Source organism: Elephas maximus, chromosome 14 (genome assembly GCF_024166365.1).
Source record: "Elephas maximus indicus isolate mEleMax1 chromosome 14, mEleMax1 primary haplotype, whole genome shotgun sequence".
Taxonomy (NCBI): domain Eukaryota; kingdom Metazoa; phylum Chordata; class Mammalia; order Proboscidea; family Elephantidae; genus Elephas; species Elephas maximus.
Window position 1 is genome coordinate 25,902,067 of NC_064832.1, and position 20,875 is coordinate 25,922,941.

General features: G+C 40.5%; 1 protein-coding gene across 3 annotated transcripts in view; it reads right to left on the reverse strand.

Annotated features, from left to right (window-relative positions):
- Positions 1–20,875, reverse strand: part of WDFY2 (WD repeat and FYVE domain containing 2) — a 270,983-nt gene that overhangs the window by 125,723 nt on the left and 124,385 nt on the right. For all 3 annotated transcript variants that reach the window (XR_007513166.1, XR_007513165.1, XM_049853335.1), the window contains exon 3: positions 599–672. Coding sequence is in view for 1 of the 3 variants with exons in the window: in XM_049853335.1 (XP_049709292.1) it covers positions 599–672 (74 nt within the window). In the remaining 2 variants the exon portion in view is untranslated. The remainder of the gene's footprint in view (positions 1–598; positions 673–20,875) is intronic.

Sequence of the window (20,875 nt, forward strand, 5' to 3'; positions counted from 1 at the left end):
ATCACTTCAATTTTCTCAAGATCTATAATCAAAGGTTCTAATATTTACCTGGATATAGCCTACAGATTAAATCTAGATTCCGTGCTTCACAAATTTACAGGATTCTCTTTACATGCTAGAAGGAGCTGAAAAGGCAAAGAGGAGCAGAAACAGGAGGAGAACACAGAGTATCAAAGACAAGATCAGACATGCAGACCTACGAGAAGACATTTGCCCCGTATTAGGTTGCTCGTGCAGGGAAGCTGACAAGGCCATCCACGATTAACCATCTGATCAAGCCACTAGTATCACAGCTTGCTCTCCCCACGCACAGATTCATGCAGTTCACTTAACTGCCTAATCACACCCCTATCCTACCCACTGTGTACATGGTAGGGCAAGTTGAACCTTGTTAGCATGTAAGCCAAGATTGGTGACAGTTCTCCTTACCCAGAATCCCTCATCTCACCATAACTGGCTGCACTGCAATTTCCACTTTACTTAGCAAGAATGTTAATCTGTTCATTTGAAACAACTAAATAATTCTAATTACAATACATATACATACTTCACAGGAAAGGAAGTATTTCAACTGGAAATCTTATTGATGTGTACTTACTGAGATTGTACCATTGTCTAGACCTATGGACAGTCTTCTGGTTTCCGGGTTAAAAGACATGCATGAACATGGAGCTGAAAGAAATGAACATGTTGATGAAATTAACAAAGCGATGATTCTCATTCATTCTGGAGTGCCTAAATAGCTAAAAGTGTATGGCTAATTCCCACTATTTACTAAAAAAAAAGTTCATTAAATTCCCACATGTCAAAAAGTAAAAACAGCAATTTTGCAGCCAACCCCTAATTTTTTAGTTATCCTTTTAATGACTATAACAAACAAGATATTCTCCAACTGGATCAGTTCCAAGGAGCTTATTCTCGCTGTTCTGTCAATGTCACGTTTCAACGTGCTCGACTAGGTTAACAGTACTCTGTGCTACGTCATCCTTCTGTCACCAAGCTTTCTCTCCTAATTAGACCCCAATTTCTGACAGAAGTAACCTATCCCTTCTGAACTAACAAAAGAAAGATCTTCTTATCCCCCCCACATACATACACATACACACAACTTGCATACAAATCCATTTTTTTAAACTCATAATTGATTTGGGGCATATGGACTGTAACAGGGGTCTTTTACTCATAGCATTCAGGGGGGTATTCTGGAGGCTGCTGACTGACACGACTGAGGATCTGTCTCCGTCTAAATGAGAACCAACTAGACGTAGGACTAGGCACTGTGGGAAACAGATCGGGTAAGTCAGTCCACACGGTGCGGGGCTGGGACTCTCTGTTCCACCGGGCTGACTAGCGGAGTGTATCTGTGCCCAAGGACTTGAGTATTCTTGGCAGCCACATGTGGTCAACAAGCGCTTATTAAACGGTCAGCTTCTGGGTCCCTATCTTCTTCTCTATCTACATTTCACCTGAGAATTCGGACTTTTGACAATTTGTTCCATACTGAAATAGCTGTTCCAAAGAGCCCAAAACGATATGTAAAAGTCTTCCCCATCCTCACAGCAGCCCTGTAAATCACAAACTACTCACTATCATAATCAGCAGGAAATATTTTTATTCCTACTTTTCACAGTTATGATTAAAAGTCTTACTCAAGGTCCCAAAGGGGAAAAATGTTGGAGAATGTTCAAAGACATAATTCAAACACAGTCTCATTTTCAAACAAATAACTTAGGTTATCTTTAAACTGTAAAAGAACTTCAAGTACTACTGACAAAGCCACTTCATAGAAACACACTGCTCAGTAACATGTTTCATTCTCTTTAAGAGCCCTGAATAAAAATAACCAAAAAGAAAAAACTCCTAAGCTGTGTATTTTCTTTTTTCTATCTTCCAATCACTACTACATGTTCAAAAAATATAACAAAAAAATTCTCCCAAAAAGCTTCCACCAGCATAGCAAAATATCTTCTTTCTGTTTAGTCACAAAATAAAACTAGATTCTCAAGAGTACACTGCTGAGGGGGGAAACAGAAGCAACCGCAGTGCTAATTAACACACTGTCCTGAGAAACTCCGTTTTCTTTGTCCTTGGCCTATACACTGTTTGGGTACAACTTCTATGCAGATACTGAAATCCCAGGTCTCATAATCCCATGCAATATGTGCAGAATTAAATTTAAAAGTTCCATGAACACTTATCATGTTAGGTGAAAACAGAAAAAGAAAAACAGTTGCAGTCACACACTTAAAAGTATACCTGGAAAAATTAAACAGTTTGTACCAACACGTTTGGATGAAAAGATTATGAGTTACAGTTGGCATTATTTCTTATTGTTTTGCTACTCCTATTAAAATTAACTTTAAATATCAAATGATTTATTAAGATGTAAGCATGGACATATAAATCAAAATCTGACTGTAGCCTAAAGGACTACAGATTAGCGAAAAATACCATGCCACTGAGCTGCCTGACTGACCAGCTAAAAGCATTTTCTATGTGATTTCCTCCAAAATTTGTATCTAGCTATGCAACAGTTTGAAAACCCACTGATCTCCGAATGTGATTTAAAAGACTTTTCACAACACGACATACCAGCTGCTGTGGCGGCAACGCAGATTCACGAAGCCCCACGTGTGTCAGGGAGAACTGTGCTGTGCAGGGTCAGTGGCTGGTTTTCCAGAAGTAGACCACCAGACCTTTCTTCTGAGGTGCCTCTGGGTGGACTGGCACCTCCAACCTTCTGGTTAGCAGTCAAGCGCATTAACCTGTGCATCACCTAGGGATTCCAAATGCTACCCTTAAATCTTAGCTATTATTTCTTTATTTCTCTTTTGCACATTGACTATATTTCTTATTATTCTTTCAAGAAATTTTTAGAAAGCTTACTAGGTGCTAGACATGTGGTACAATGATGTAAGATATTATTGCTGCCCCCAAGAGAGTTACAGATTGTGTGACTCCAACCACATGCAGGACCTATGAGACTTACCCCCAATTTCACCTCCTTCGTTTAAATCATTTATGGAAGGAAATATCACCAGAATTCAAAAGCAAAGCATCTCACCTATAAAGGACCATAAACAAAAGGAATTTTAGCAGAAACACTGCTGATCTAGAGCCCATATGGCTGAACCTTAAACGGTTCTGGATGCAGAATGCCAGAGCTATAGAGCAATAGCTCCCAGGTGCCCCCAAAGGTACAACCACACCTTCAAGAAGGCTATGGGAAAACATCAGACAAATCTTGTGTGTGTGTGTGCGTGCATGTGCATTTGTGTGTGTGTGTGTGCACGTATGTATGTGTAGGGAGAAAAAATTGCTAGGTGAGCCACATGACGGTCATTAAATCATTCCTCAACAGTGACACTCACATTGTACAGCTACAGGCCCCCGACTGGTGAACCACACACCCTGGCAGGCCCAAGGAGGCAGAGATTCATAAGAACATAAATGCCTATATTTGTTGTTACAGTAAATGCTTTTCCGGAGGGTAGACAGATTGACACAGATCGTTCCAACCTCAGCTCCCCAGAAATGAACAACTAAAGTAGCTTCTGAAAGACTAGTGCTGAGGCCCGAACAAAACGGACTCCTAGTCATGCAAGACAAATATCAAAGGGGCAAAGCTGTCTGGGGAAGGATAATGAGACACACTAAAATAGAGGTAATTATGGCCAAATGGTAAAGGGAATTGAGGGAAGAAACAAACAACATTTGTAGTCAGATTGCAAAACGCGATGTTTAACAAATCAGAACTCTGCTTTCAACACTGTAAAACTATTACTTTGTAAGGCAATAAAGAACTATTTGATCTCTCTGATGGCTAGAAGTGCAGGCTAGAGACAAGTTGGCTGAGAGACTCTTCTAGTCTCCCAACTTAAAGTTGCTTTCTCCACAGAGTGAGAAACATGGCTGGCCAGAGCTATACAAATACAATACACTTCCCGTCTACTGACTTCCTCTATCACAAATTCATCACTGACCTCTAAATGAAATGAAATACAAAGCTGGAAGATATATTTACTCTTGCCACCCTTAAGTGTTTTCCCATGAGAAAGGATGACCACAACAGTTAAGCTTTGTGGGGTGGCCCCCAATTGTCAAGGCCCTTCACATCTATCATGCCATGTAAAGTGTGCCCAAGTCTGCTCCTACACTAACCCAGTAACTGAAATCCAAGGCCTTGCCGCTCGTCTTGTCAGTGTTATACCCTAGCTTCCTACTTCCCAACATTTTCATTAAAACCTAGAAAAATATGATCACAGTTTCAAGATAAAATAGTATAAAAACTCCTTTTCCACACTATCTGAATAAGATTTGTCATCTACCTTTTCAGTCTCAGATTGATGACACTCAAAATAAGTGAATTTGCAAAATTTTAGACAGCAAGATAATGAAAGGCACAAATAAGACAGAAAAGAAACTGGGCAGGTCTGTGAGTAATGGCCATCACCTGTCCATTGGTCTGTGGTACCGTGGCGGCTTGTGTGTTGCTGTGATGCTAGAAGCTATACCACTGGTATTTTGAATACCAGCAGGGTCATCCACGGTGCACAGGTTTCAGCAGAGCTTCCAGACTAAGACAAATTAGGAAGAAAGGTCTGGTGATCCACTTCCTAAAATTAGTCAAAGGAAACTTTATGATCACAGCAGAACATTATCTGACTCACTTGCTTTGGAAATACTATCAGGGGGAATCGGTCGTTAGACGAGGACACCATGTTTGGTGAAACAGGGCCAACGAGGGTGAGAGAGACCCTCAGTGACATGGGTTGGCACGACAGTTGTAACGATGGAGTTGAACATGCTGGTGATTGTGAGGTTGACGCAGGAATGGGCAACATTTCATTCAGATACACAAGGTCGCCATGAGTTGGAGCTGACTTGAAGGCAGCTATCTATCTATGTGTAATGAGGAAACAATATTTTTTTATATTAGTATCAGGCCTTTAGATCTTAATGGCTTGCCAATGTCTCATGTTTAAAATTAAACACTTTCATAAACTCTGAGTGTTTTTTAAAGTGGTTTTTCTTTTTTTGTAATTTAAGACAGGAATTTAGTGTAAAGTTCAGGGAAAGTAAAAATAAGAGAAGCCCCAGTAAAAGTGATTATATTAATGAACACGAAATCTGAAGGGAGAAAAGCTGAAGGTATATGAGCCCTTGACAAAGAGGACTCAAGAGACCTCAACAGCAGGTCAGTAATTAAATGGATTAAAGAGAAATCAGCTACTTGTATTTCTAATACTTTTATCCCACAGGTGGTCTAGAAAAACACTCCCCTTGCCTTAAAAAAATAGATAGGAGGCAGAGCCAAGATGGCGGAATAGACAGACGCTTCTGACGAGCCCTCTTTACAAAAAAAGAACCAAAAAGACAAGTGAAACGAGTATATCTGTGACAAGCTGGGAGCCGTGAGCATCAAAGGCAAGCTTAGACAACAAACTGAGGGGCAGGAGAAGGAAGAAACCGTTCAGAAGCAGAGAGGAGTTGCCGGACCTGAATGGCGGGGAGCCCTCAGGCACCATTCCCAGAGCGGCTGTGGCAGCGGTGGGCTGGTCCTAGCGTTCGGCCGCAGTTTCCTCAGGGAGAAGCAGCCAGCCACACAGCCCACTCACATCTCTGGAACCTGAGGAGAACGGCGCTCTAGGCAAAAGCTAAGTACTTGCGTATATTTTACCGCGCACCCCCCACCCCCAACCCAGCTTCAGAGGCTGAGTCCCTGGGACTGAGACAGACCCTGGTGAGCACGTGGAGCTGTCCTCCCGGCCTTTGGGAAGGAAAAAATTTCCAACTGGGGGAAAAGATAATTTGTTAGCTCCTTTAACTGGGAGAGCTCAGGACATCAGCAGTTCCTGTCCAGGCATAACCCGTCCGTGGACCTTGAGTGCCTTTCCTTTCTACATGGACCTGTGTGGGCCTATTTCAGGAGAACAGGCCCTTGTTGGCAAACTCCAACCATTTCAGCGGTGCAGTGGAGAAGTGGGTATTTGATGTTTGCAATTGCTTTGCCTATTAAACAAGGTCCTCACCTACCCACAACAGAGACCTACGGACTGGTGGCTCTACTTGGGTTGCCCAGCCACCCATGACAGGGGTCCAGGAATAACTGGTACCTCCCAGTTCTTACAACAAAAACTTTAGGTGCCCATGGTCCCCATGCAGAGCCCACCCACCAGCATGCTCTAGGAAACAGAGATGCATTTTCCTCAGAGACACTTGGGGGTCGGTTCTCAGCCCCCTGCCTTGTTCAGAACATGACCCCCTGCTGCAATCAGATACGGGTATATACTCCAATCACCCTTGCCCCTCTAAGACTGTAGAACAGAGTCGGTACCATACACTTCATATCAGCTACCTGGAAACCTCAGCTGAATTCACACAAGAAAACTGAATGGACTCCTAGACTGGTATACCTGATAGATAACAGAGCCTGTACCATACACTTGATATCAGCTACCTGGAAACCTCAACTGAATTCACACAAGAAAACTGAATGGACCCCTACACTGATATACCTGATAACAGCTCTAGCTAGCTGGGGACAGGACACCAGAGCTCCAAAGGCAAAAATAATCAAGCTAGCTCACTCAAGCAACCTATAGGGGTATACCAAAACAAAACAAAGTAAGCAGCTATGACACAGTAAGCAAGCATAAACTAATAAAATAACTTATAGATGGCTCAGAGACAACAGTCAATATCAAGTCACATAAAGAAACAGACCATGATCACCTCAACAGGCTCTCAAAACAAAGAATCCAGGGATCTTTTAGATGAAAGCGCATTCCTGGCATTACCAGAATACAAAAGTTTAATATACAGAACCCTTCAAGACATCAGGAAGGAAATGAGGCAATACGTAGAAAAAGCCAAGGAACACAGAGATAAAGCAACTGAAGAAATCAGAAAGATTAGTCAGGAACATAATGAAAAGTATAATAAGCTGGAAAAATCCATACACAGACAGCAATCAGAAATTCAGAAGATTAACGATAAAATTACAGAATTAGATAACTGAATAGAAAGTCAGAGGAGAACTGAGCAAGTAGAAGCTAGAATATTCTGAACTCGAAGATAAATCACTTAGCACTAATATATTTGAAAAAAAATCAGATAAAAGAATTTTAAAAACATGAAGAAAACTTAAAAATCATTTGGGACTCTTATCAAGAGAAACAACCTAGGAGTTATTGGACTACCAGAGGAGGGATAATAGAAAATAAAGAGAAAATTGTTGAGGATTTGTTGCCAGAAAACTTCCCTGATATTGTGAAAGATGAGAAAATATCTATCCAAGTTGCTCATCGAACTCCACATCAGGTAGATCTTAAAAGAAAGTCAACAAAACATAATCAAGCTTGCGAAAACCAAAGATAAAGAGACAATTATAAGAGCAGCGAGGGACAAAAGAAAAGTCACCTACGAGGGAGAGCCAATAAGAATAACCTTGGACTACTCAGCAGAAAATGTGCAGGCAAGAAGGCAATGGGATGACATATTTAAAAAACTGAAGGAAAAAAATTGCCTCCCAAGAATCATATATCCATCAAAACTGTCTCTTAAATATGAAGGTGAAATTAAGACATTTCCAGATAAACACAAGTTGAGGGAATTTGTAAAAACCAAACCAAAACTATAAGAAATACTAAATGGAGTTTTTGGTTAGGAAATCAATAATATCAGCTATCAACCCAAGACTAGAACAGTGGGCAGAGCAACCAGAAGTCAACCCAGACAGAGAAATCCAAAAAAAAAAAAAGCAAGATTAAAAAAAAAAAAAAGCCCAACACAGAGTAACAGTGATGTTATTATATAAAAGCAGACAACATTAAACTAATAAAGAGGAACTAAAAAATGGAATTATACGCCTTCCATATGGAGAGGAAGATACGGCAATACAAAAAAATAAAAGTTAGTTATAAATTTAGAAAAATAAGGGTAAATAATAAGGTAACCACAAAGGAGACAAACTATCCTACTCAACAAAATAAAATACAAGGGAAAAATACAGACTCAGCAGAAACAAAATCAACAACAAATATGAGGAAAGGACAATACATATAGAAAATCTACTCAGCACATAAAATCAAGTGGGAAAAAGAAACTGTCAACACACAAAAAAAGATATCAAAATGATAGCACTAAATTCATACCTGTCCATAATTACACTGAATGTAAATGGACTAAATGCACCAATAAAGAGACAGAGAGTGGCAGAATGGATTAAAAAACAAAATCCATCTATATGCTGCCTACAAGAGACACACCTTAGACTTAGAGACACAAACTAAAACTCAAAGGATGGAAAAAATATATCACGGAAACAACAATCAAAAAAAGAGCAGGAGTGGCAATATTAGTTTCTGACAAAATAGCCTTTAAAGTTAAATCCATCAGAAAGGATAAGGAAGGACACTATGCAATGATTAAAGGGGCTATACACCAAGAAATAACCATATTCAATATTTATGCACCCAGTGACAGGGCCACAAGATACATAAACTCTATCAGCATTGAAAAATGAGATAGACAGCCCAACAATAATAGTAGGAGACTTCAACACACCACTTTTGGTGAAGGACAGGACATCCAGAAAGAAGCTCAATAAAGACACACAAGATCTAAATGCCACAATCAACCAACTTGACCCCGTAGACATATACAGACCACTGCACCCAACAGCAACCAACTGTACTTTCTTTTCTAGTGCACATGGAACATTCTCTAGAACAGACCACATATTAGGTCATAAAGCAAGCCTTACCAGAATTTGAAACACTGAAATATTACAAAGCATCTTCTCTGACCCTAAGGCCACAAAAGTGGAAATCAATAACGGGAAAAGAAATCAAACACTTGGACACTGAACAATACCCTGCTCAAAAAGACTGGATTATACAAGACCTTAAGGATGGAATAAAGACATTCATAGAATCCAAAGAGAACGAAAACACTTCCTCTCAGAACCTTTGGGACACAGCAAAAGTGGTGCTCAGAGGCCAATTTGTATCAATAAATGCACACATCCAAAAAGAAGAAAGGGCCAAAATCAAAGAACTATCCCTACAACTTGAACAAATAGAAAGAGAGCAACAAAAGAAACCCACAGGCAACAGAAGAAAACAAATAATAAAAATTAGAGCTGAACTAAATGAAACAGAAAACAGAAAAACAATTGAAAGAATTAACAAGACCAAAAGCTGGTTTTTTGAAAAAATCAACAAAATTGATAAACCATTGGCCAATCTGACAAAAGAAATACAGGAGAGGAAGCAAATAACCTGAATAAGAAATGACATGCGCAATATTACAACAGACCCAACTGAAATTAAAAGAATCATATCACATTACTATGAAAAACTATACTCAAATTCGAAAACCTAGAAAAAATGGATAAATTCCTAGAAACACACTGCCTACCTAAACTAACACAAACAGAGGTAGAACAACTAAACAGACCCATAACAAAAGAAGAGATTGAAAAGGTAATCAAGAAACTCCCAACAAAAAAAAGCCCTGGTCCAGATGGCTTCACTGAAGAGTTCTACCAAACTTTCAGAGAAGAGTTAACACCACTACTACTAAAGGTATTTCAGAGCATAGAAAAGGATGGAATACTACCAAACTCATTCTATGAAGCCACCATCTCCCTGATACCAAAACCAGGTAAAGACACCACAAGAAAATAAAATTATAGACCTATATCCCTCATGAATGTAGATGCAAAAATCCTCAACAAAAATCTAGCCAAGACAATTCAACAACATATCAAAAAAATAATCCACCATGACCAAGTGACATTCATACCAGGTATGCAGGGATGGTTCAACATTAGAAAAACAATGAATGTAATCCACCACATAAATAAAACAAAAGACAAGAATCACATGATTTTATCAATTGATGCAGACAAGGCATTTGACAAAGTTCAACACTCATTCATGATAAAAACTCTCAGCAAAATAGGAATAGAAGGAAAATTTCTCAACGTAATGAAGGGCATTTATACAAAGCCAACAGCCAACATCACCCTAAATGGAGAGAGCCTGAAAACATTCCCATTGAGATCAGGAACGAGACAAGGATGCCCTTTATCACCACTCTTATTCAACATTGTGCTGGAAATCCTAGCCAGAGCAATTAGGCTAGATAAAGAAATAAAGCGCATCCAGATTGGCAAGGAAGAAGTAAAAGTATCTCTATTTGCAGATCACATGATCTTATACACAGAAAACCCTAAGGAATCCTCCAGAAAACTACTGAAACTAATAGAAGAGTTCAGCAGAGTATCGGGATACAAGATAAACATACAAAAATCAGTTGGATTCCTCTACACCAACAAAAAGAACATCGAAGAGGAAATCACCAAATCAGTGCCATTTACAGAAGCCCCCAAGAAGATAAAATACTTAGGAAGAAATCTTATCAGAGATGTAAAAGACTTTTACAAAGCAAACTACAGTACACTTCTGCAAGAAACCAAAAGAGACTTACATAAGTGGAAGAATGTACCTTGCTCATGGATAGGAAGACTTAACATTATAAAAATGTCTATTCTACCAAAAGCGATCTATACATGTAATGCAATTCGCATCCAAATCCCAAGGACATGCTTCAATGAGATGGAGAAACAAATCGCCAATTTCATATGGAAGGGAAAGACGCCCCGATAAACAAGGCATTACTGAAAAAGAAGAACAAAGTGGGAGGCCTTACTTTACCTGATTTTAGAACCTATTATACCACCACAGTAGGCAAAACAGCCTGTTACTGGTACAACAACAGATACATGGACCAATGGAACAGAATTGAGAATCCAGACATAAATCCATCCATATATGAGCAATTGATATTTGACGAAGGCCCCAAAACAGTTAAATGGGGAAAAGACAGTCTTTTTAAAAAATGGTGCTAGCATAACTGGATATTCATCTGCAAAAACATGGAACAAGACCCATACCTCACTCTATGCACAAAAACTAACTCAAATTGGATCAAAGACCTAAATATAAAATCTAAAGCAATAAAGATCATGGAAGAAAAAACAGGGACAACGTTAGGAGCCCTAATACATGGCATAAACAGTATACAAAACATTATAAAAAACTTAGAAGAAAAACTAGGTAACTGCGAGCTCCTAAAAATCAAACACTTACGCTCATCCAAAGACTTCACCAAAAGAGTAAAAAGACTACCTACAGACTGGGAAAAAGTTCTTAGGTATGACATTTCTGATCAGCGCCTGATCTCTAAAATCTACATGATATTGCAAAAACTCAAGGGCAAAAAAGACAAATAACCCTATTTAAAAATGGGCAAAAGATATGAATAGGCACTTCACTCTAGAAGGCATTCAGGTAGCTAACAGATATATGAGGAAATGTTCACGATCATTAGCCATTAGAGAAATGCAGATCAAAACTACAATGAGATTTCATCTCACTCCAACAAGGCTGGCATTAATCCAAAAAAACACAAAAGAATAAATGTTGGAGAGGCTGTGGAGAGATTGGAACACTTCTACACTGCTGGTGGGAATGTCAAATGGTACAACCACTTTGGAAATCCATTTGGCGCTTCCTTAAAAAGAACTACTGTATGATTCAGCAGTCCCACTGCTTCGAATATATCCTAGAGAAATAAGAGCCTTTATACGAACAGATATATGCACACCTGTGTTTATTGCAGCACTGTTTACGATAGCAAAAACATGGGAGCAACCAATGTGCCCATCAACGGATGAATGGATAAATAAATTATGGTATATCCACACAATGGAATACTACGCATCGATAAAGAACAGTGAGGAATCTCTGAAACATTTCATAACATGGAGGAACCTGGAAGGCATTATGCTGAGTGAAATTAGTCAGTTGCAAAAGGACAAATATTGTGTAAGACCACTATTAAAAGAACTTGAGAAATAGTTTAAACTGAGAAGAAAACATTCTTTTGTGGTTACTCGAGGGGGGAGGGAGGGAGGGAGGGCGGGAGAGGGGTATTCACTAATGAGATAATAAATAAGAACTACTTTAGGTGAAGGGAAAGACAGCAGAGAATACAGGGGAGGTCAGCACAATTGGACTCAATCAAAAGCAAAGAAGTTTCCTGAATAAACTGAGTGCTTCGAAGGCCAGCGTAGCAGGGGCAGGGGTCTGGGAACCATGGTTTCAGGGGACATCTAAGTCAACTGGCATAATAAAAAAACATTCTGCATCCCACTTTGAAGAGTGGTGTCTGGGGTCTTAAACTCTAGCAAGCAGCCATCTAAGATGCATCCATTGGTCTCAACCCACCTGGATCAAAGGAGGATGAAGAACACCAAGGACACAAGGTGATTACGAGCCAAGAGACAGAAAGGGCCACATGAACCAGCGACTACATCATCCTGAGACCAGAAGAATTAGATGGTGCCCGGCTATAACCAATGACTGCCCTGACAGGGAGCACAACAGAGAACCCCTGAGGGAGCAGAAGAGCAGTGAGATGCAGACCCCAAATTCTCATAAGACCAGACTTAATGGTTTGACTGAGACTGGAAAGACCCCCAGACCTTCTCTTGGCCCAGTACAGGAACTATTTCTGAAGCCAAGTCTTCAGACATGGATTGGACTGGACGATGGGTTGGTGAGGGATGCTCGTGAGGAGTGAGCTTCTTGGATCAGGTGGACACTTGAGACTATGTTAGCATCTCCTGCCTGGAGGGGAGATGAGAGGGTGGAGGGGGTTAGAAGCTGGTGAAAAGGACACAAAAAGAGAGAGTGGAGAGAGAGAGCAGGCTGTCCCATTATAGGGGGAGAGTAATTGGGAGTGTGTAGCAAGGTGTATATGGGTTTTTGTGTAAACGACTGACTTGATTTGTAATCTTTCACTTAAAGCACAATAAAAATTATTAAAAAAAAAAAAAAGAGAGAGACCGATTGATGGATTGATCGATAGACAGATGGACAGACACACACACACACACATTGTTAAAAATAGGCATTCTTAAAATATTTCAATTTGGGGAAAGTCTCCTAATTTCTATTACACCTATCATTCTTTCATTTTATGGCTAATTTATTTTCCATTCTTTGCTGACCTGCTGAACTTTGCTCAAATAAACACCAGTTTCACTGACGGGTCTGCCGTGGATTTCAGTCATGCCAACTGGTTTACGAAGCCACAGCATTCCCTGGCAGGACAGGCTACCTTCTGCAGGGCATGTTCCAGTGGGAACTTTAAAACTAAACAATGCTACTTCCATGAGTAAAGCTTCAGGTGTTTAAGGCATCCTGGTAAAGTTCTATGTCAGCATCCCATGATAAGAGAGCCTTAAATACACCTCCAGGGAGCAAGCACAAAGCAAAGGTTTAATTCATGGACGCTACTTCATTCAGCCTCGTTTGTCACAGCACAATATTTATTAGGCTAGCGGTGCCTATATTTAAGACTTCGACTACCTAGCACTGAAAAGCATTTTCCAGTGAAATCAAACATTTTGTGTAATCTACTAAAATTAACCATTTTGTTTTCTTTTTATCTAGTCTGAGTAACACCAGCAAACTTACAGTGAATTTATTAGCAGTAGTCATTTTTCTCTCAGAGAAGTTTCTCTCAGAGAAGTTTTAAGTTACAGTAAAGTGATCTAACTACAGGAAATTTTACAACATTCTATCAGATGAGAATCAAACAAGAGTATGCTAAAAAAAAAAAAAAGCGCTATAATTGCTCAGATAATTAATATCTGTCATCTTTAGTTTGGATGGTGTACGTTTCCCTTCATTTCCTTAAAAATCAAGTTGCTTGGGAACTTCTTCTCGGTAAACCCGAAAACCAAACCGATTGCCTTCAAGTCGATTTTGACTCATAGTGATCCTGAAGGAGAGTAGAACTGCCCCAGAGAGTTTGCAAGGCTATAATCTTTATGGAAGCAGACTGCCACATCTTTCTCCTGCTGAGCGGCTGGTGGGTTCCAACCACCAACCTTTTGGTTAGCCCTTAGAGGCCAAGCACATTAACTACTGTGCCAGCAGGGCTCCTTTCTTCTTGGTAAATACAGAATTAAAAGATCATATTACACTATTATTGTCAAAAACACAAAGAGTAAAAACAACAAACTGTTTCTACATATGGTTCCATAATATAATCTATACCAATTAAAGAAGCCAACAAATGGAGAGATACACTTCACAACTTAGAACCAAGGAATTATTTGAAAGTAGGTATAAATTAAAATAATAGGATGAGCATTTCCCAGCAATTATCACATATTCCCCAGCCTGCCAAGAAACTCCCTAAAGCTAAAGATGTTGTTTAAAAGTCACCAAAACAGTCACTACCTTATAAACTACAACTGACGAGGTCATTATTTTCAGTGCCTTTCTACCACTCATCTATCCACACGAGCTTTGCCTCAGAACTCCAATAAGTCTAGTACAAGAGGTGGGACAAACACATCTTAGGCTTAAGTTACCTACTAAAGTTCTCTTTTGAAAACCTGACCAAATTAACACTTGTCATTTACATACAAAACAACTCATTTCTATCCCAGATGGAAAGCATATAACCACATTAATCAATCAAATTTTCAAAATCCAGTTTCAAGGTATCTACTGCCTTAAGATTACAGTGCCAACAAACGAAAAAAGGAAACCAACTCAGCCCCTAACCCCACAAATCAGTCATTAGTTATAACCCTAATAATAACACTGGATCAGTATCAGCAATTATGGTATATATTGTTAAAGACCCAGAACCTGAAAGACCTTTCCAAACAGTTATTTGATATATCTAATAACCCAAATATTTTTGCAAAGTTGAGAACAGAGAAAACAGACAGTTTATCTGTCACACATCAAAGATAATGTAAATAACTTACCCGAAGTAACACAGTCAATTGGTAGTAGCAAAAATGAAACTCAAATCCCAGTTTCCCATCCAGGTACAGGTTCTAACCTATACACTATTGTGACTATGCCAATCCTAACAATGTATATTTCAAGGTGAATTTAATGTAAATAATAGCCTATGCTCAAACTTCAGCTCTCCATTCTGTTTCACTAACATAATTTACTTAACGTATTCCTGTGATGGTTAATGTTATGTGTCACCCTGGCTAGGCTGATCTCAGTGGTTTGGCAGACACCAAGCAATCACCTTCTATTTTGTGATCTGATATGGGCAGCCAATCAGTTGAAAGGGGAGTTTTCTTGGGGGTGGGGCCCACCTCCAGTATATAAATGGATGTTCTGGCAAAGCTCGCTCTCTTTCTTGACCCTGTACTCTACTTGGCACCTGACTTCTGGTTCTTGGGATGTAATCCTGCAGAAGTCTCTGGCCTGATGCCTGACCTGCAGATTTTGGATTCACCAATCTCCACAACCCCACGATCCAGCAAAGGCCTCTAGCCTGCCACCTGGCCTGGAGATTTTGGGTTTCTCAGCCCCTGCAACCACGTGAGCCAACAGAGATCTTCAGCATGCCATCTGACCCGCAGATTTTGGATTCACCAACCTCTGCAACCCTGTGAGCAAGCAGAGGACTCCAGCCAGCCTCCTGACCTGCAGATTCTGGGTTTGTCAGCCCCTGCAACCATGTGAGCCAGCAGAGGTCTGCAGCATATATATATATACACTTCACTGGTTCTGCTCCTCTAGAGAACCCAGACAAAGACAATTCCCCACTTCATCTCACAAAGAATTTGAAATGGCTTAATAAGCAGATACGATAAAACTAGGCAACAAAAATAAGCAGTAAGTCATTACTAAGGAAAAGACATATAAGAACAGAAAGAAAATTAAAATAAAGACCTCTTGGTTAACATAATAGGTTCCACGTTTCACATCGTTAAGGCCAAGTACCAATTCCTCAGAGCTGTTTCTCCCAATCTTTTTAACTTCATAATGTTCTTATTAGGTGCTGTCGAGTCTATTGTGACTCACAGCGACCCTATACACAACAGAATGAAACACTGCCCAGTCCATCCTCACAATCGCTGTTATACTTGAGCCCACTGCTGCAGCCACTGTGTCAATCCATCTCGTTGAGGGTCTTCCTCTTTTTCTGTGACTCTCTACCAAGCATGATACCCTTCTCCAGGGACTGATCCCTCCTGATAACACGTCCAAAGTATGTGAGACGAAGTCTTGCCATCACTGCTTCTAAGGAGCATTCTTGCTATACTTCTTCCAATATTCTTCACCAACACCACAATTCAGAGGCATCAATTCTTCTTCAGTCTTCCTTATTCACTGGCCAGCTTTCGCATGCATATGAGGCGACTGAAAACACCCTGGCTTGGGTCAGGTGCACCTTAGTCTTTGGGGTGACATCTTTGCTTTTTAACCCTTTAAAGAGGTCTTTTGCAGCAGATTTGCCCAATGCGATACATATAGGAAATTATATCTGTATCAAAAATTACATTTATATTTGGGGTAAATGGAAGAGATTGCTAGAGCAAAAGATGACTGGACTGCCTCTATCCAGCTAAGGGGATCAATTCTGGGGGGACCTGGAATCCATTTGAACCACACTGGTATGCTGTGATCCACTGGGGCCACACGGGTATGCTGTGATCCACTGGGACCACACGGGTATGCTGTGATCCACTGGGGCCACACGGGTACGCTGTGATCCATTGGGATCACACAGGTATGCTGTGATCCATTGGGACCACGCGGGTATGCTGTGGCACGCAGTTTGGGAAATTCTGCCTTAGAGAAAACAAAGATATTCCAGGTCCCCATATCTGAAAAAATATTCCCACTTGGGGCTTCTTCATATAGGGGATGTTAAGTGTTGTGGTAGACAATTATTTCATGAACAGAATTTAAGCATTTCCTATAATGTACACACCAGTGCACCCCGACAGTATAAAGCATGGAAGCATTTCTGCAGAGGACCAAGACAAGGTGGGGAAACTCAGAATACAGGTGAATAACGGACTGCATAGCCTTCACATGCTCACTGTAAATAGCGTTTCTCTCTATCAGGCTTTTAATAGAAACTGGGAAGCAGAGAATTCAAAATGATGTCTTTCAGTGAGGTCTCATGTGTCTATATTATAAAAGTTAGCTGAGCAGATAAGATAGTGGCCACGGTTATGTGAAAACTGAGGGGCCCAACCAAAACTTCAGACTTGGTAAATGGCATCCTACCAAGCCAAGGCAGAGAGCTGGAAAAAGTGACAAAATAGGTCATCTCTTGGCTGTGTCATGTGTGCTTACTAATTTGTAAATATCTTTGGGGAAAAAAAAATGTCTTCTGTTTAAGTTGTGTTTGGTTCACTGCCTTGGGGACAAATTTATAAACACTTAGGAGCTAAAATAAATCCCACCCGCCTGCCCTGGCAATGACAGAATCAACAGAGGCTTTCCAATTCTCCAACACACCCAGGTCCTGAGGCCCCAGCCCTCTCCACCTCCTATTCGTGACATCTTTGGCAGCCAAGCTGATTTACCTTTTCCCCATTCTCAAGGGAAAAGTTGGCAATAAAGGGCTAGACGTGATACTCAATACTTTAACAGAGGAAGAAAAATCTCAAACACCTGCCACCCTGGCTCCCACTTGAGATTTCACTCCTCCTTTCCTTTGTCTGACATCATGAATGGCAAACCTCGTACCACGGTAAAGTAAGTCTAAAATTATTCAACCGTGAAAATAGGTTATGTGTTTTGTTTTGTTTCTTCTCTTGTGATGCAAATGTGGGGGTTGAAATGGTTATCTATTAAGAGTCTGGAACAATCATCTCATTTATGGCTGCAACTTAAACCTCAACTCTGTATGCTCAGAAAGGCCCCTCTCCAGTTTCCAAGTTCAGGCAGGGTCCCAGTTGTGTAGACTGTAAATTGATATTGTCATAAAGAATGAGCAGTTATTATATAAGATACAGAGGTCCCTGGGTAGAGCAAGTGGTTTGCAATTGGCTATTAACGTAAAGTTTGGTGGTCTGAACTCACCCAGTAGCTCCATGGAAGAAAGTCCTGGCAATCTGCTTCCATAAAGAATACACTGAAGAAAGCCCTATGGAGCTCAGTTCTACTCTGCACACATGGAGTCACCATGAGTCAGAATCGACTTGACATCAACAGCTTTGTCTGTCTGGTTTTTGGCTATGTGAGATACAGAGTTGCTGGGTGGTGCACACAGTTAAGCACACAGTTGCTAAGCAAAAGATCAGAAGTTCAAGTCTATCCGGAGGTAACCTGGACGAAAGGCCTAGCGATCTATTTCTGAAATTCAAGCACTGAAAACTCTATGGAGTTGCAGCACTATTCACAAGAGCCAAAATATGGAAACAACCTAAGTGCCCACAATGGATGAATGGATAAACAAAATGTGTTATGCATGTATAACTGAATACTAAGCAGCCATAAGAAAAGACAAGTTTACAGAACATCTTGGAACGTGGATGAATCTGGTGGACATTATTTTGAGCACAAAAGACAAATACTGCATGTTCTCGCTTTCATAAAATGACAAGAATAGGTACATATACAGAGACCAATGTTCATTGATGGTTATCAGGCACAGGTGGAGGGGGAGAGAGGGATTCATTCTCTAGATTGAAATGTAGTGGTGTCAGATCTTGTCTAAGTTCAGAAGGACGGACGAGAATCACCCTCAGCCTAAAGCTGACTCTTATGAGGTAGTGGTCAGACATACCTTCACTCTCCAACCTTGTTTACCAATTTTGACACCAGCTGTCTCTCCCACAGCACTACTTCTCCGCTGGGTTAACTGCCGATTTGGCCACACAGAACTCACAGACCAAATTTACGATTATGGGGTTTATTAGGGAAATAACAGGATCAGAATCAACTTGGAAGTAACAAGAACAACTCAGGAGACAGGATACAGTTCGTCAATCAAGACAGCTTCCAACTAAGAGCTCTCAACTCCTTCTCAGGCATGCCCGCACTCGGGCCTCTACCCTGCGTGGGCAAGTGTTACAGCTCTTTAGCTCCGCTGGTAAGTGCCCAGAGACACCCCACTCTGCTAAGAAACCTTCTGCCCAAAGGTGCTCAGCTCTCTCGCTCTGTGGGATAGCAAGCCCAATGAAGCTGTCTGTCGGTCCTGTGCTGCTGCCACCTCATGCCACCTCCAGTGGTACAGCTCTGTCTTCTGGGTCTAGGAGGTTCTCGGCACAGGGACCCTGGGTCTAAAGGATGCACTCAGCTCCTGGCTTTTTTTTCTCTTTTATTTTTATTGTGCTTTAAGTGAAAGTTTACAAACCAAGTCAGTCTCTCATACAAAAACTTATATATACCTTTTCTTTACATACTCCTAGTTGCTCTCCCTCTAATGAGATGGCACACTCCTTCCCTCCGCTCTCCATTTGGCCAGCTCCTGACCCCCTCTGCCCTCTCTTCTCTTCTCCAGACAGGAGTTGCCCACATAGTCTCATGTGTCTATTTGATTCCTGGCTCCTTCTTGATGGTAGTGAGGTCCCCCTCAGCCTCTGTGGGATTGGATCTCTTAAGCCTAATAGGATGGCAAAACTAAGCAATCCCCTTAGTATGCTACAGGAACTTTATCTGCATAGTACTGTCCAATTCCTTCGTAAGGTTGTAGAGCTCAGCAAGTCGTCTTGGCAAAACTACAAATCCTGGGCCAGAAAGGCTATGCATGAAAAGAAAACTATTGTCCTGCAAGACTGTAGTCACTTCTTATTTATGGTGATGAGAAAGGCAGTATTGAATATGGGTGAAGTGTGCACAGGCTGACCAAGGTAATTGATGCCACTAAGTTATACACACATACACACACACACACAGGGATTTTTAGGCAAATGCTACGTTACATATAATTTTGCAACAACAACCAAAATATATACATATATGTGTGTGGGTACATGTAAAATAAAACAAATACAGTCACATAAACTGTTACTTCTTGGACATATCCAATCACTACCTGGATTAGCTTTCTGAGTTTGAAGGCTTTGGGCCATAGTCACGTGGGACAACTTGGTCAATTGGCACAATACAGATAATTAATTTTATGTTCTACTTCCTACTTTGGTGAGTAGTGTCTGGGGTCTTAAAAGCTTGGGAGCAGCCATCTAAGATGTAAGTACTGGTCACTACTCGTCTGGATCAAAAGAGATAGAAGGAAATCCAACATTCAGAGAAGGAACCAGTTAACAAAACTGTCTACATGATTCATGGCTTTCTCTACCCAGAGATGATAAGAACTACATGGTGCCAGGCTTCCACTACCAAACGTTCTAATCAGGACCATAATAGATGGATCCTGATAGAAAAGGAGAAAAATGTGGAATAGAAGTTCAAATTCTCAAAAAATCCAGACTTACTGGACCCAGTGAGACTAGAGGAATCCCTGAGACTACTGCCTTAAGAAATTCTTTAAGCCTTGAACCAAAACTATTCCCTCAAGTCACGTTTTAGCTAAATAGCAGGTCAGCTCATAAAGTGGTGAATATTACCCTTGAGTACTGATCTCTAAAAAAATCATCCATTTGAGACCAAATGGTCAACCAATACTCTAAATCATAGATGAGAAGGTTGGGGGTCTATGAGACTAGGTTAATGGGAATGGAACAACTAAATGGAAATAATGAGAATACTGACACAATGTGAAGAATGTAACCAATGTCAGTGAACAGTGTATGTAGAAATTGTTGAATGGGAACCTGTCTTGCTGTGTGCACGTTCATCGAAAATGCAATAAAATATTATTAAAAACAGTAACAAGAACAACAACAAAACAACCATGGACTTTTGTATACCAAAGGACTGTGCTCCTGAGGAACCTGGACATAGTTCAAGAGGCAGTCAACTGTACAGAACAAGGGGATACTGCATGGTTTAACGTCAAGAAAGGGATGCATCAGGGTTATATCCTTTCACCATACCTATTCAATCTGTAT